The sequence below is a fragment of the Tinamus guttatus genome, unplaced genomic scaffold (genome assembly GCF_059628265.1).
Source record: "Tinamus guttatus ecotype Peru unplaced genomic scaffold, ASM5962826v1 Tinamus_guttatus_pri_ptg000317l, whole genome shotgun sequence".
NCBI lineage: Eukaryota > Metazoa > Chordata > Aves > Tinamiformes > Tinamidae > Tinamus > Tinamus guttatus.
The window spans coordinates 68,545-82,611 of NW_028288851.1; the positions used below are offsets into that span (position 1 = coordinate 68,545).

The window sequence follows — 14,067 nt, forward strand, 5'->3', positions numbered from 1 at the left end:
GGCTCCCTGGAAGGCGACGGGGTTGCGGCGCGTTCAGGGATTTCGGGATCGGAGGGACAAGGCGGGCAGGGTCTCGCTGCGGTGCTGCTGCGGCCCGGAGCATCAGCCGCTTCCGCAGCCGGCCCTGCCGGGAATCGCGGGCTCGGGGCGTCCGTGGCCGTGGCCCCCGGCCCGCACTGCTGCCACCCGCACGGGGCTGGCACCGGGAGCAGGGACGGGAGAGCAGGGACAGGGAGCAGGGAGCTGGGATGGGAGAACAGGGACAGGGAGCTGGGATGGGAGAGCAGGGACAGGGAGCTGGGATGGGAGAGCAGGGATAGGGAGCTGGGATGGGGATGGGAGAACAGGGATAGGGAGCTGGGAGCTGGGATGGGAGAACAGGGATAGGGAGCTGGGATGGGAGAGCAGGGATACAGGGCTGGGATGAGAGAGCAGGGACAGGGAGCAGGGAGCTGGGATGGGAGAACAGGGATAGGGAGCTGGAATGGGAGAGCAGGGATAGGGAGCTGGGATGGGAGAACAGGGATAGGGAGCTGGGATGGGAGAGCAGGGACAGGGAGCTGGGATGGGAGAGCAGGGATAGGGGACTGGGATGAGAGAGCAGGGATAGGGGACTGGGAGCTGGAATGGGAGAGCAGGGATAGGGGACTGGGATGAGGGAGCAGGGATAGGGGACTGGGAAGGGGAGCTGGGATGAGGAGCTGGGATGGGGAGCAGGGTGCAGGAAGGGAGAGCAGGGATGGGAGAGGAGAGGGAGAGTGAAGAAGGGAGCAGGGACAGCGGAGACGGGGAGCAAGAGAAGAGGGAGGAGGGAATGGGGAGCAGGGACGGGGGATGAGGATACAGGGATTGGGGATGGCGACAGGGATGGGGGATGAGGATACAGGGATGGGGGATGAGGATAGAGGGATTGGGGATGGGGGATGAGGATACAGGGATTGGGGATGGCGACAGGGATGGGGGATGAGGATACAGGGATTGGGGATGGGGGATGAGGATACAGGGATTGGGGATGAGGATACAGGGATTGGGGATGGGGGATGAGGATACAGGGATTGGGGATGGCGACAGGGATGGGGGATGAGGATACAGGGATTGGGGATGGGGGATGAGGATACAGGGATTGGGGATGGCGACAGGGATGGGCAATGAGGATGTGGGGAGCAGGGATGGGGACAAGAACACAGAAAGGCTGGAACCAGGGAGCTCCCAGCCTCGCCACCATCCTGGGCCCATCCCAGGATAGCACATCCTGGATATGGAGCGGCACATCCCGGACACGGAGCGGCGCATCCTGGACATGAAGCAGTGCATCCCAGACATGGAGCGGCGCATCCCGGACATCCCGGACACGGAGCGGTGCATCCCGGACATAGAGCGGCGCATCCCGGATGCCCCGAGGTGCCCACGGGGACGGGGACGCTGCGAGGCCACCAGGAGGAGCAGGAGGAGCAGAGGAGCCCCCGGGGGCGGCGCTGGCCCCGCAGGGACCTGGGCAGGGCGCAGGGCCAGGCTCAGCGCGGGGACAGGAGCCGGCGGCGAGTCCTGGAGGCCACCGAGGCCAGCGGGCTCCTGCGCTGGGCAGAGCGGGGCCCGGCGCGGAGGTGGCTCCTGCGGAGGCCACGGGCTCCAGCGCCGGCTCCAGCGCCGGCTCCCGGGGCCAGAGGGACACGGAGCTGCCAGGGAGGTCCCCAAGGAGCGCGGGGGGACGGAGGCGCCGGAGCAGCTCCCGGGACAGCGACGGGAAGGGGCTCTGCTGGACCAGGCGGGACCCAGGGGTCCCTGCCCGCCCCGGCCTTTCTGGGGTCTGCTGCGGAATATACGGGCACACGGGTGAGCACAGCCGCACGCGCGGTGACGCGCACAGCCTCACGCTAACACACACCTCGCACAAACACACACCAGAACAGCCGCACACGCGGTGACGCGCACAGCCTTGCACTATCCCTCGCACAAACACACATCGGAACAGCCACACGCACGGTGACACACACAGCCTCACACACACTATCCCTCGCACAAACACACATCGGAACAGCTGCATGTGCATGGTGACGCACGCAGGCTCGTCACACGCCGTCCCTCGCACAAACACACAACGCAACAGCCGCACATGCTGTCCGTCGCAGAAACACACACCAGAACAGCCACACGTGCGGTGACGCACACAGCTTCACACTGTTCCTTGCACAAACACACACTGGAACAGCCGCACGCACGGTGACACGCACAGCCTCGCATTGTCCCTCGCACAAACACACACTGGAACAGCCGCACACATTGTCCGTCGCACAAACACACAACGCAACAGCTACACGCACAGCCTCGCACTGTCCCTCGCACAAACACACACCAGGACAGCCGCACGCGCGGTGACACGCACAGCCTCGCACACACTGTCCCTCGCACTCACACACACCGGAGGCCGCGGCGGGGCTGTCGCCGCTCCCGCTCCGTGTCCCCGCCCAGGCGCCGTCGGGGAGGGCCCTCAGGGAGAAGGGGACTACATTTCCCAGCATGCAACGCCGCGGCTGGGCACGCCGGCCGTTTCACGCGTTGCATGCTGGGAAATGTAGTCCCCGCCGCACCGCACGGTAACAACCCCCGCGCCGCTCTCTATTGGCTGCCTCCTCTCGCAGAGCCCATTGGTCCAAAGCGCTGTCAAGCAGCCGGCGGGGGGCGGGAGGGAAGGCGCTACGCGCCGTTTCTATTGGCCAGAACGGGCAGTGGGCGGGCGATAAAAGAAAAGCCCGCCCTCCCCTCCTCAGCCCCGCGTGGCGGCTGCTTCTGATTGGTCGGAGGGCGGTTTGGCGCCAGCTTCGGAGCAGGGGGGCGCGGGGCGCGCGCGCGCACGACGGGTGGCGGCGGGGGCCAAAGCGCGCGCGGTGCTGACAGGACGGAGGCTGCGGCGCCGCCCGCCGCCATGGACGCCGCGCCCGGGGCCTCGCGCCGCCGCCGCCGCCTGCAGCTGCTCTCCCCGCCCGCCGGCGCCGCCGCCGTGGCCAAGTCCCTCTTCCCCGCCGAGCTCTCACCGGTCTCCGACCTGCGCCTCACCATGGAGCAGCTGGGACGCGGGTCAGTGCGGGGACCCCAAGTAGGGAGGACCCCTTTCTGACCCCCATATAGGGAGGCCTCGGGGGCCCCTTTTGCCCCCCCCGCCCCCCATATAGGGAGGCCTCGGGGGCCCCTTTTGCCCCCCCCGCCCCCCATATAGGGAGGCCTCGAGGCCCCCTTTTGCCCCCCCCCCGCCCCCCATATAGGGAGGCCTCGAGGCCCCCTTTTGCCCCCCCCCGCCCCCCATATAGGGAGGCCTCGAGGCCCCCTTTTGCCCCCCCCGCCCCCCATATAGGGAGGCCTCGAGGCCCCCTTTTGCCCCCCCCCCGCCCCCATATAGGGAGGCCTCGAGGCCCCCCTTTTGCCCCCCCCCGCCCCCCATATAGGGAGGCCTCGAGGCCCCCTTTTGCCCCCCCCCCATATAGGGAGGCCTCGAGGCCCCCTTTTGCCCCCCCCCCATATAGGGAGGCCTCGAGGCCCCCTTTTGCCCCCCCCCCATATAGGGAGGCCTCGAGGCCCCCTTTTGACCCCCCCCCATATAGGGAGGCCTCGAGGCCCCCTTTTGACCCCCCCATATAGGGAGGCCTCGAGGGCCCCTTTTGCCCCCCCCCCCCCCCCATATAGGGAGGCCTCGAGGGCCCCTTTTGCCCCCCCCCCCCCCCCATATAGGGAGGCCTCGAGGGCCCCTTTTGCCCCCCCCCCCCCCATATAGGGAGGCCTCGAGGGCCCCTTTTGCCCCCCCCCCCCCCATATAGGGAGGCCTCGAGGGCCCCTTTTGCCCCCCCCCCCCCCCATATAGGGAGGCCTCGAGGGCCCCTTTTGCCCCCCCCCCCCCATATAGGGAGGCCTCGAGGGCCCCTTTTGCCCCCCCCCCCCATATAGGGAGGCCTCGAGGGCCCCTTTTGCCCCCCCCCCCCCCCCATATAGGGAGGCCTCGAGGGCCCCTTTTGCCCCCCCCCCCCCCATATAGGGAGGCCTCGAGGGGCCCCTTTTGCCCCCCCCCCCCATATAGGGAGGCCTCGAGGCCCCCCTTTTGCCCCCCCCCCCCATATAGGGAGGCCTCGAGGCCCCCTTTTGCCCCCCCCCCCCATATAGGGAGGCCTCGAGGCCCCCCTTTTGCCCCCCCCCCCCATATAGGGAGGCCTCGAGGGCCCCTTTTGCCCCCCCCCCCCATATAGGGAGGCCTCGAGGGCCCCTTTTGCCCCCCCCCCCCCATATAGGGAGGCCTCGAGGCCCCCCTTTTGCCCCCCCCCCCCATATAGGGAGGCCTCGAGGGCCCCTTTTGCCCCCCCCCCCCCCCCCATATAGGGAGGCCTCGAGGGCCCCTTTTGCCCCCCCTCCCCCCCCCCATATAGGGAGGCCTCGAGGGCCCCTTTCTCCCTCCTCGTTGCAGGATCCATGGATCCATGGCCGTGTGGCCATTCCTCCTTCTCCTTCCTTTCCTGCCAGCCAGCAGCGAGGCCCCAGGTAGCTCCTGCCCCTTCCCGTCCCTAGTGAAAGACCGAGGCCTTGGAAAAGAGGTGTTGGGCTGGGAGGAAGGAGAGGAATCCTCCGGATCCCGCGGGCCTCCCTGCCCTCTGGAAGCGCAGCCTCAGGGATCCCTTCCTGCATTTCCCTGTGTGCCAGGCCCGAAGCCCGGAGGCCTTTCCTTCCTGCCCCGCTTCCCACCGGGATCCTCCTGCTCCCTCTGCACGTGGCTCCCGCTGCTCCGGCCCCGCTCCCGCCCCGCGTGCGGCTCCGTCCCGGCTCTGACCCTCCCCGTTCCTGCTCTTCCCCACGTTGCTCCCAGCCTTCCCGTCGTGATTCCTGCAGTCCCCTGGCCTGCTCTCCGCTCCTGACAGCCCTCCCGGCTCTGTCCTTTACCCACCGCTTTTACGGCACTCTCATCCCTGCCATCGCTCGCTTCCCTCCTGGTCCTTCCCGCCTTCGGATTCCTGGAATTCCTGCAAACAATTCGGACCAGGCTCCTGCCTGTTTATTATTTCATCCTTCACGTGTTCCCGGCCAGCCTCCCTGGTGCCGGAGCAGGGCTCTTCCCCATAGCAGATGTAACGGAGCTGGGCCAGGATTTGCAGCTGTTCCGTGCACGGAAGCGGCCGGGGAGCGGGGCTTGTGCTCGCCCGCCTTGGGCCCTTCGGGGCTCCGGCTGCCTCGTCCCCTCCATCCGGGCCGTGTGCGGGGCCGGGATCGCCCCGGGATCCCGCGGGGCCGGATCGGCTGCTGCTGAGCTGTAAATGCAGCAGAAAAGCTTTTCCCTGGTGCTAGGGCAGCAGGAAGGCTCCCAGGAAAATCCTTGTCTTACCTGGCGGGTTCTAGCTGTGTCGCTCTGTCTCAGTCCCTTTTAGAGGGCTAATTTCTGGCATTACCAATGCAAATCCAAATTAAATCCAAATTAAAAACCAGCCCGAAGATCCCGCAGGCGTTCATGTGCCCTGCAGGTCAGCGAGGTGGCGTGGGGCTGCTGGCCGGCCGCTCCGGCTGCAGGATGCCGAGCTGGAACCGGAATCGTGTTTGCGCCGCCGCGCTGGCCTTGCCCAACGCTAACGGGTTTTGTGGCTGTTTTTCCGCAGGCAGCACGAGGCTCCGGAGCGCGCCGCGGGCAGCAGCGGCCTGCAGCGAACGGTGTCCTCGGAATCCACCGACTCGGGTACGGAGCGCGCGGCGCCGCGGCCGCTTCCCCGGCCTTTCCCGGAGCAGCTGCCGTGCCGGGGGGGAAACCGGCGTCCCGTTCCAGGGAGGGCCGCGGGGCTCCCGCGTGCAGAGAGCCCCTGCCCGGGGCTCGAGCGGTCCCGGCGCGCTCGCCGTGGAGGCGGCGTGCGACGTGCCCCGCTCGTCAGCGCGGCTCTGCCGTTCCGCTTGTCGTGAGCGTCTCGACCTCGCAGCACAGACAGCCCGGGGTGACTAAAGCTGCCCCAGGACGGGCTTTGCTAGCCACTCTGAGCCCCCCTGGGGTCCGTCGTGTCTGGTTGTGCGTGGGGCTCCTGGACAACTGCGGCACTATTTGTCATTCCCGGGTAGGCTCCGTCACATCCATGCTCACTGCCACGGAGCGGAGCTGAAATCCTGCCTTTGGAGGCCGGTGGCTTCTAGAGCACGTTGTCCTCGTGTGGTTTCCCTCTTCAAACCCAAACTAGGCTGTTCCGCATGCTCAGAGGCTGCTGAACAAGCCTTATCTTGCGGCCTGGGTTTTGCTCGTGGCTTCTGTTTTGTTTCCACTGGCTGCGTGTTTACCTTGCCCTCTGGGGAGCTGCGTTTTAGCTGGTTACCAGAACCACCTCTTCAGGGGAGATGTGGCGTGGGTTCAATGACGTGTGACGGCTTCTAGGTTCAGGGGAGCTTCTGACACTTTCTTGGTTCACCCTGGTGCTAGAAATCAGGCTGGGTTAACACAGCAGCCTGACTGCACATGGGGTTTGGCCTTCAAAGGGACCTTATGAAGCTGCAAAACGCAGCAGAGCTGGCAAACCACAGGCTGACAGGACAAAAACAAGTGCATCTCTGCACCCTTGTGGAAACTTCTGTCTCCAAAGCAGGTCCTAAGCCCCTAGCCTTGCTCGTATTGACAACAGCCCTTCTAGCTTCACTTTTCAGTCGCTATTTTTGCAAAATACTCCCTGTTAGGGTTTCTGCTGTGCTGAGGTCGCTAGCTGGCAAGTTCCCCAGGTAATTCCCCGTGCTTCCTCAGGCCCCAGGCGTTGCCACGCTCGGAGCGCGCCCTGGGAAGGTGCTGGGGCCCGAGCGCTGCTCTGATCCGAGCCCTCGGGAGCCGGTGCCGGAGGAGGCTCCGTGCCGGCTCCCCTGGAGAGCTGCCCCTCGGCTGCAGGGTTGTGGGGTGCTGCCCATTAGTCCTAGGGCACCAACGGGCCTTAGGAGGGGATTTCTGCCTGCTTCTGGAGGGGGTGAGCCCCAAACTTCTGCCTGTGAAGAAATGTAACTAAAACCTGCATTATAAACGCCCCAAAGGGCCCACTTGTGCCCTGAGCCGTGAATATTCCATATGAAGCGGTGATTTCCTGACCCGGGTGGGCAGGACGCTTTCCCTAACCGCTTCCCGCGGCGTTAACACCCGCAGCTCACCCGGCTCCTGCCCGCGCTGCCGCGTCTTTCCCAGGGGATCCCGGCGGGGCGCGCGCTTCCCGGCGCCGACGCAGCGCTCCGGAGCCAACCCCCTTCTCTCCCGCAGGCTGCGCCTTGGATTCGCCCGGCGCTGCGGCTCCCGACGACGTCGTGGAGGAAACGTACGTAGCCGCTTGCAGGAGGCTGTGCCATTAACCAAGGGAGCCGTGGGCTCTGCCCTTGAACGCGTTCCCTGGAGCTCCTGGCAGCGGCCCAGAGCCCTCCCAGGCCTTGGGTCGGGTCGTACCAGCCCAACTGGCACCTTCCCGGGAGTCTGGGGCTGCCCCAGCTTGTGTGTGGGGTGCATTTTCACCTTTAAACTATAGCTTTGTCTGTACACCCCTTAATGGGGAGCAAGCAATTGCCCTTGGTTTGAATTTGCTGCTCTCCGCTGGATTTTTTTCTAAACTTTTCCCCCTAGGGATGAGGGATGGTGCCCTTGGTCCCTGATTTACTGAGCTTTGAAGCTGGCTTCTTGTCCAAACAGTGCTGAAAAGAATCTGGGGAGCAGAGGGGGAGAAGGGGAGCAGCTAGTCCTCACAAAAATAGCTTCCTTCAGCATAATGCTTCATGACTTCCTACAGGGTTGATCTAGTGCCCTTGCCCTTGAGGTTCACTGCTGACTGTCTTGCTTATTTTCAGGTTTGAGAAAGCAATTCTGGAGTCTAGCAGACTGAAGTAAGTATCTCCGCTCTAACGTCTCCAGCTGATCTTAGATCTCCAGCTTTTAGAGCTTTTTCTGAATAAGATGGCTTTTCCCTCGTCTGACTGGCCTTGTTGAGCTAACTCTTGGTTCTCTTTCCTCGTAGCTTCCGCCTGCCTCTCCGAAGAATCCATTCGCTGCCGGTAAGCGAGGACGGTGTTCATCTCGGGTAAACCTGAACGGATTCAGTGTCAAGTGTTGTTTAATTGGCCGCATCCCAGGACTTGCTGATTTTCTAGCCTCGAGCAGCTGCCGTGTTGCTTAAGTGCTCAAAATCTCAGTTTGTAAACTTGAAAACCTGGCTGGTGCTGGCGTGAAACGTCACTGCCGTAGCTTTGTCACTGCCGTGGCTAGAACTGTGTTGTGGCACCTGCACCAGCTCTAAAGCTACCAGCCTTAGAGACGTGTGTGTGTTTGCACCATTCTGCAGCCAGGCTTCGTTATCCACCCCTGCTCTCTGTGACTCTGACCTGGCTTTGCTTTGCAGCAGAGGCTCCTGGGCTGCAGCCCCGCCCTGAAGAGAAACCACTCGGATTCGCTGGATTGCGAAGCTTTTCAGCTGTCGGATCAAGAGGAAAACAAGGAGAACGTACGTGGTGCTCTTCTCCTGCGCGGCTGCGGCTCAAGGGGCTGCTGCTCTCCGGCAGCAGGGGCGCTGGGAAAGCTTTTCCCTTGCTACCTCCTGGGCTGCAGCTGAGATGTGTCCAGGTAAAATGTAAAATTCTGTGGTAAAATAATGGCTTTGCCCCTCCTTGGTTCAGGAATCATTCGAGTTTAAGAAGCCAGCCAGGCCAGGTCCTCGCAGCTCCGTGCACGTCCATTCCCGCGATGGAAAAGATGTCCTCGGCCAAAGGCCAAGCACGTCCCCAGCCCACGCAGTGAGTACCACGGTGTTCTTGGCTGCCAGTTCCTGCCTCATTTTCTGTGTACCTGGTGTCTGAAAGAAAAACTTGCGTGGTGGTTCCTTGGTTAAAACTCCTCTCCTGTAATGGCCAAAAAAGGTATTGGAACCCAGTTTGGGGTGTTCAAGTTGGTGTATTTGAAGCAGTAGAAGAGCTGTCATGTTCTCTGGAGTGCAGTGAGAGCCGTGACACCATCCGTGTAGTTACAGAATCCCACAGGAAAGAAAAGGAATCTTGTTAAAACTAAGTGTCTTCTCTCAGCTTCCCAGTGGAAAAGTACCCCCGGGTGATGGGGAAAACCACAGGGCAGCTTTCCTGCAGCAGCCTTCCCTGACCTCCTCCGAGAGCGAAGATGACGACGGCTTCCTGGAGCTCTTAGATGATCAAGACTTGCAGGTGCGTACGAAGGGGAGATGTAAGATATTTAAAAGCAGCTCTGGGTAGCGTTACTGCTCTGCTGGCAGTGTCTGCGGTACGGGTCTGTTTTAGTAGAAATCAAGGTGATAAGTGGAAAAACGGCAAAAAAGGTGCCAGGGTGCCCTGCAAGATGAGGTCTTCTCTCTTTCAACCTGCACATTGCAGTGTGTCTGTGCTAGGAAGCAGTGCAGGAGATGGGATCCGTTGGGATGAGGGCAGCGGTTAGTCTAAGGAAGCCCTTGCTGCTCCCCCGTTTTGGTAGCTGAACTGCATTTACCAGAGGGAACTCCAGGGGCAGGAGGTACTATCCGAGCAGGGGTAGTTAGCTTTAGAAGCCTGCTTGGAAGAGAGCCGGGCGTAAGAGTACTTGTTTTCAGGATGCTTAAAGTAGAAAATGTGTCTATCTGCATTGGAGATGCTTAAGGTGCAAATGGCATCCTTATTAATTGAGGAGTTGATGTATTTTTTCCATGGCTTCACTGAGGTTTCACCTGATTTCTTTTAAATGGTGTCCCTGCCTGTGCCATGGGTAAGAGGAGGGGGGAAAGCAATTCCTGAGACTGCTCCGGCAGCCGAGCTGGGCTGGAGCGGGTGAGCGAGCCGGGCAGCAGCCCCGGGGCTCCGCAGGGAATCGGAGCGAGTCCCTCCCTCCCTCCCGCAGAACGACGAGGAGATGCCGTCCGGCGTGGCGAGCCTCTGGACCGCGCCGCTGGTCATGCGGAGAACGGACAATCGGGTGAGTGTTGCGGCGCAGCACAACAGCCGGCTACAGGCGCTTTGTTGTGGCAGCTGTCGTCACCCCCGAGACAAGCGGCCGCGCTGTCCCTGGTGCCCTATCCCCAGGAACAGCGGCATAATGAGGTGGGGAATAAAACGCCACAGGATCCTCTTGTCTCCAAAGCCCCGCTGCCTGGAAGTCTGTCAGTGCAGAACAATGCTCCTTGTGTGCGTAGATGGGCTGTAAACTTCCTCCTTGCAAGAAGAAAAGGCTTCATCAGAGCAAGGAAGATCTTACCTTCTCTCAGCTGGTCCCTGGCGCATGTTGGACCCGTTGTGTTGACTCACCTCCAGCACCTACAGCCAGGGAGTTCAGCCAGTTTTGATCTTTGCTGAACTGTCATTTGTCTCCCTCTTCCTAGGGCAAGCGATGCCGGCTGTTTGGTTCTTCATCTCTGCTCAGTGGGGTGGGCAGAACCCCCCAGAAAAGAATGGAGAGATCCCAGGAGGAGAGTTCCCCAGGGAAGAGCAAGAAGCGGAGGAGCCTGCCAGGAACGCTCGCGGAAGAGTCAACGGTGGGTTGACACGGAGGCGATAGGGCCCGATCCGCTCTAAGGGTCGGGTTTATCCAGGTTAATGAGAACTCCCCTTAAACAGCCGGCCCCGGGGAAGCCCTGTCACTGTCACTGTAGTGCAGGAGCTCGGGGGTTTGCTGCAGTAGTTGTGTGCATCTGCACCCGGGGCTTTGGCCTGATCCTAAAGGGAGCTTGGGGAGTTGCAGTCCAAGACTTGGAGTAAGCACCGTCTTCCTTTATCCTATGGGAAAAGGGTGTCCAGACTGTCAGTACGTGGTATTATCTAACCCGTGTTTCTCTAGAGCTCCAAAATAGTAAGGAGGCAATCCTCGGCGGAGATCGAGAGCATTTTGGACAGTGACCAGAGAGACCTTATTGGTGACTTCTCCAAGGTAATTCAGGTGACTTTGGTGTCTTTGTGTGGAAATGTCTCAAACCAACCCAAGTAAAGCACTTTTCATCACAAGTAACTAGTAAATAGTGTCAGTTGAGGAAGAATTATTGGGCGTCTAATCTATAAAAGCAGCTTTTAGTCATTCAAAAAGAGCTAGGAATAACTGTCTTTAGGATCTGAAGAAAAACTGTGCCCCTGAGTAAGAGTATGGGTGTGTGGTGTGTGTCAACAAAGTGTCTCTGACTGAGTAATTGCTGGATGCTGTAGTATCAGATGTGGTTCACGCTTGGGATGTTCTCAGTTAGATGCTGTCTGTTTTCTAGGGTTACTTATTCCACACTGTCGATGGGAAACATCAAGACTTAAAATACATCGACTCGGAGATGGTACGTGTTCCGGGGTGGTAAGACGCTTCCTTTGCAAAAAAAAGAACTGCCTCAAAATGATTGAAGTCTCTTTTTTGCAGATTGTGTCTGTGCTCACTGGGAAGTTTGCGAGCTTCATCAAGGAATGTGTGATAATTGATTGTAGATATCCATATGAATATGAGGGAGGCCACATTAAGGTATGTTGACCCTGTAAGAGCAATGTGCGGTTGCCAGAAGTGCTTCTAGGGCAAACTGAGGTCACCTGGTGCTGTGAGACTCTTGGGAGGCCACGTGGAGCTGTTACAGCTGGGGTGCCCGGGTTGGTTTCCTCCAAAGGAAGGACACAGTGACCCGTGTGCCAAGCAGGGAGACAGCCCCGAGGCAGAGGAGGGTGCAAGGGCCTTGCTGCCAGCACCCTGGTATCTCAGGAGGGTTAAGGTTAGAATATTAAAGCAGCTAATCCGCAGGTTCAGTGGCAGAAGAATTGACTGTGTGCGGCAAAGGGTGACTCGCCCTGGGGTTTGGACTGAGCAAGCTGCCTGGCACTGGGATACCCTGAGAGGGAAAGGGGGAATCCAAGTATCCACCATCTCTGGCCATTTGAATGGGCACTGGAAATGGGTGGGCAGGCACCCTGCAGTGCCTGCACGGGCTGGCAGCCCTGGAGCTCCTCTCGGGAGCTGTAAGACCAGGTCGGAGCTTGCAGGGGCCGGGCCGGTCTGCCCCGCGCTCGCGTGCGTGCTCAGGGGTGACCCTGCCGTTGCAGGGTGCTGTGAATCTGCACATGGAGGAGGACGTGGAGGACTACCTGCTCAAGAAGCCCATCGTGCCCTCGGAGAACAAGCGCGTGATCGTAGTGTTCCACTGCGAGTTCTCCTCCGAGCGGGGTCCTCGAATGTGAGTTACTCCGCGTGCCCCCGGCGCCTGCTGCTGTGCCAGGGGGTCAGGGTGGCACCGGTGACGTGCCAGCAGGCCCACAGTGCAGTTCCTCACCAGGAAGCCTTGCTCGTGCCCTGTGGCAGGGACGTGGCACCCCGTGGCCTGCAGGTCCTTGAGGTTTGTTCTCTTCAATGTTTTCTCGCCACAGGTGCCGGTTCGTGAGGGAGCGAGACAGGCTGGGTAACGAGTACCCCAACCTCCACTACCCCGAGCTCTACGTTCTCAAGGGGGGTTACAAGGACTTCTTCACAAGGTGCCGGGTAGGTCACGTTGTACTGGGTGCTGTGCTTAGAAAAGGGAAACAATAAATATCTCTGTCCCAGATCAGGCCTCTCCTTGAACAGAGCAGGTTCCAGGAGTGTCTTTTCCTGCTTTCTTTCATAGTGCTCTCCTCTACTGCATGTGCTTAAAACTTCATGGTGAAACTGCCTTTACTTTAAGCCTGTTCCATACCTTAGTGCTGTCCTGGTGCCAAAGCTGAAGGATTTTGTTCACTTGTCTCTGGAATAAAATGTACAGCTGGCTTCTGCCCTTTGAGAGCAGCTAAAAGCTCGAAACGGCCCCAGAGAGGAGCCTGGAGCCTGCCCAGCTTGTGAGGGCTTGGGGGGAAGAGATGCTTGAGCGGTTGCTCCATGACAAATGGAAATCTGCAGTCCTGTAGTGGGCTAAAATAGCCAAGTTCAACCTGAGGTTTGAGGGTTTTGGCCTCAACGTGAGAGAAGACGACTAAGAGCTGCCATCTCGCACGTTCTGTCCCACCGTGGGGAGCACAAGGGTGTCCCAGCACTCCGGCCCTCTCGGGGCCTTGGACATCGCTGGTGGTGCCTCTGGGTTTTGTTCTGGCCCCTCTCGGGTTTGACGTGGAGGGTTCGAGGGCCTCAAGGTGGCAGCAGGGGACAGCTGATGGCAGCATCAGCCGCTGCTCAGCGAGGGCTGCCCAGCCCCGGGGCTGGGCTGCGTTCCCTCTTTATCCCGTTCCAAGGTGAGCGCGGGACAGAGGTGTTCAGGGCAGGACAGAGGTGTTCGGGTCACCCGCGGTGTGCGGTGGTGAGCAGGGAGGAGAGCCCTTCCCTCGCCGTCGCTTCCAGCGATGTCTTGAATCTCTGGGCTTTGTCCTTGAATTCAAAAAGCTGCTTCTCTTTCCCCAGAGCTTCTGCGAGCCCCAGAGCTACCGCCCCATGCACCACGAGGACTTCAAGGAAGACCTGAAGCGCTTCCGCACCAAGAGCCGCACGTGGGCCGGCGAGAAGAGCAAAAGGGAGCTGTACAGCCGCCTCAAGAAGCTCTGAGCTGGACTGAGCACCCAGGGCCTGGCCCTGCGGAGCCGCGGGGAGCGCGAGGGCAGGGGCGGCTGTTCCTCGCTCGGGTCCTCAGGTGGCTGCTCCCTCCCGATGTCTCGCTGGGCACCGGCCCTCGCGGGCGCCCCGGCCGCTGCCGCGGAGCCGACTCCTCTCGGCGTCTTCCTTAGGCCGCTCCATGAAATGGCTCCCTGCTTTGGGACACCCACGAAGGGCCGGGGAGCACGGGCCGTGCGTGGGGCTCTGCCCGCCCGCGCGGCAGGCAGGATATTTTAGTGCATGGCCGTTTTAATTTCTCTTAGTAGTTTATTTAAATACAGTCCAATGAAGCTAACGCCGCTGCCCCGGGCTCGTCGAGGCCGTGCTCAGCCCCTCTTGCTCCTGCAGGGGGTTTTGGCTCTTTCTCCAGAGCAGCTTTGGTTGGGTGGGGGTAGCACGGTGATGCAGGAGGCGCTTCCGCAGCGCCGGGTTCTCCTCGCGGGTTTGACCTAGATCGTTTTATTTCGTAGGAACGTAGTTTGGTAGCTCGTCCTCCTGCCCCCAAACGTCTCGCGGGCCCTCGTGGCCCTGACCGGAGGGCGCAG

At 61.0% G+C, this 14,067-nt stretch overlaps 1 protein-coding gene across 2 annotated transcripts; it reads left to right on the plus strand.

Moving 5' to 3' along the window:
- The first annotated feature begins 2,923 nt into the window (after positions 1-2,923).
- On the plus strand, positions 2,924-13,474 carry CDC25A (cell division cycle 25A). Of its 2 annotated transcripts, XM_088528942.1 has the most exons (17): positions 2,924-3,075; positions 5,493-5,501; positions 5,625-5,701; positions 7,238-7,292; positions 7,813-7,848; positions 7,980-8,016; positions 8,361-8,462; positions 8,635-8,751; positions 9,037-9,171; positions 9,854-9,928; positions 10,332-10,484; positions 10,787-10,876; positions 11,202-11,264; positions 11,345-11,443; positions 12,013-12,143; positions 12,334-12,445; positions 13,334-13,474. In XM_088528942.1, exons 1-17 carry the CDS (start codon positions 2,924-2,926, stop codon positions 13,472-13,474), a joined length of 1,584 nt encoding a protein of 527 aa, XP_088385068.1. The 2 variants fall into 2 exon arrangements, with proteins under 2 accessions (XP_088385068.1, XP_088385067.1); XM_088528941.1 differs by lacking the exon at positions 5,493-5,501.
- Positions 13,475-14,067: the final 593 nt, after the last annotated feature.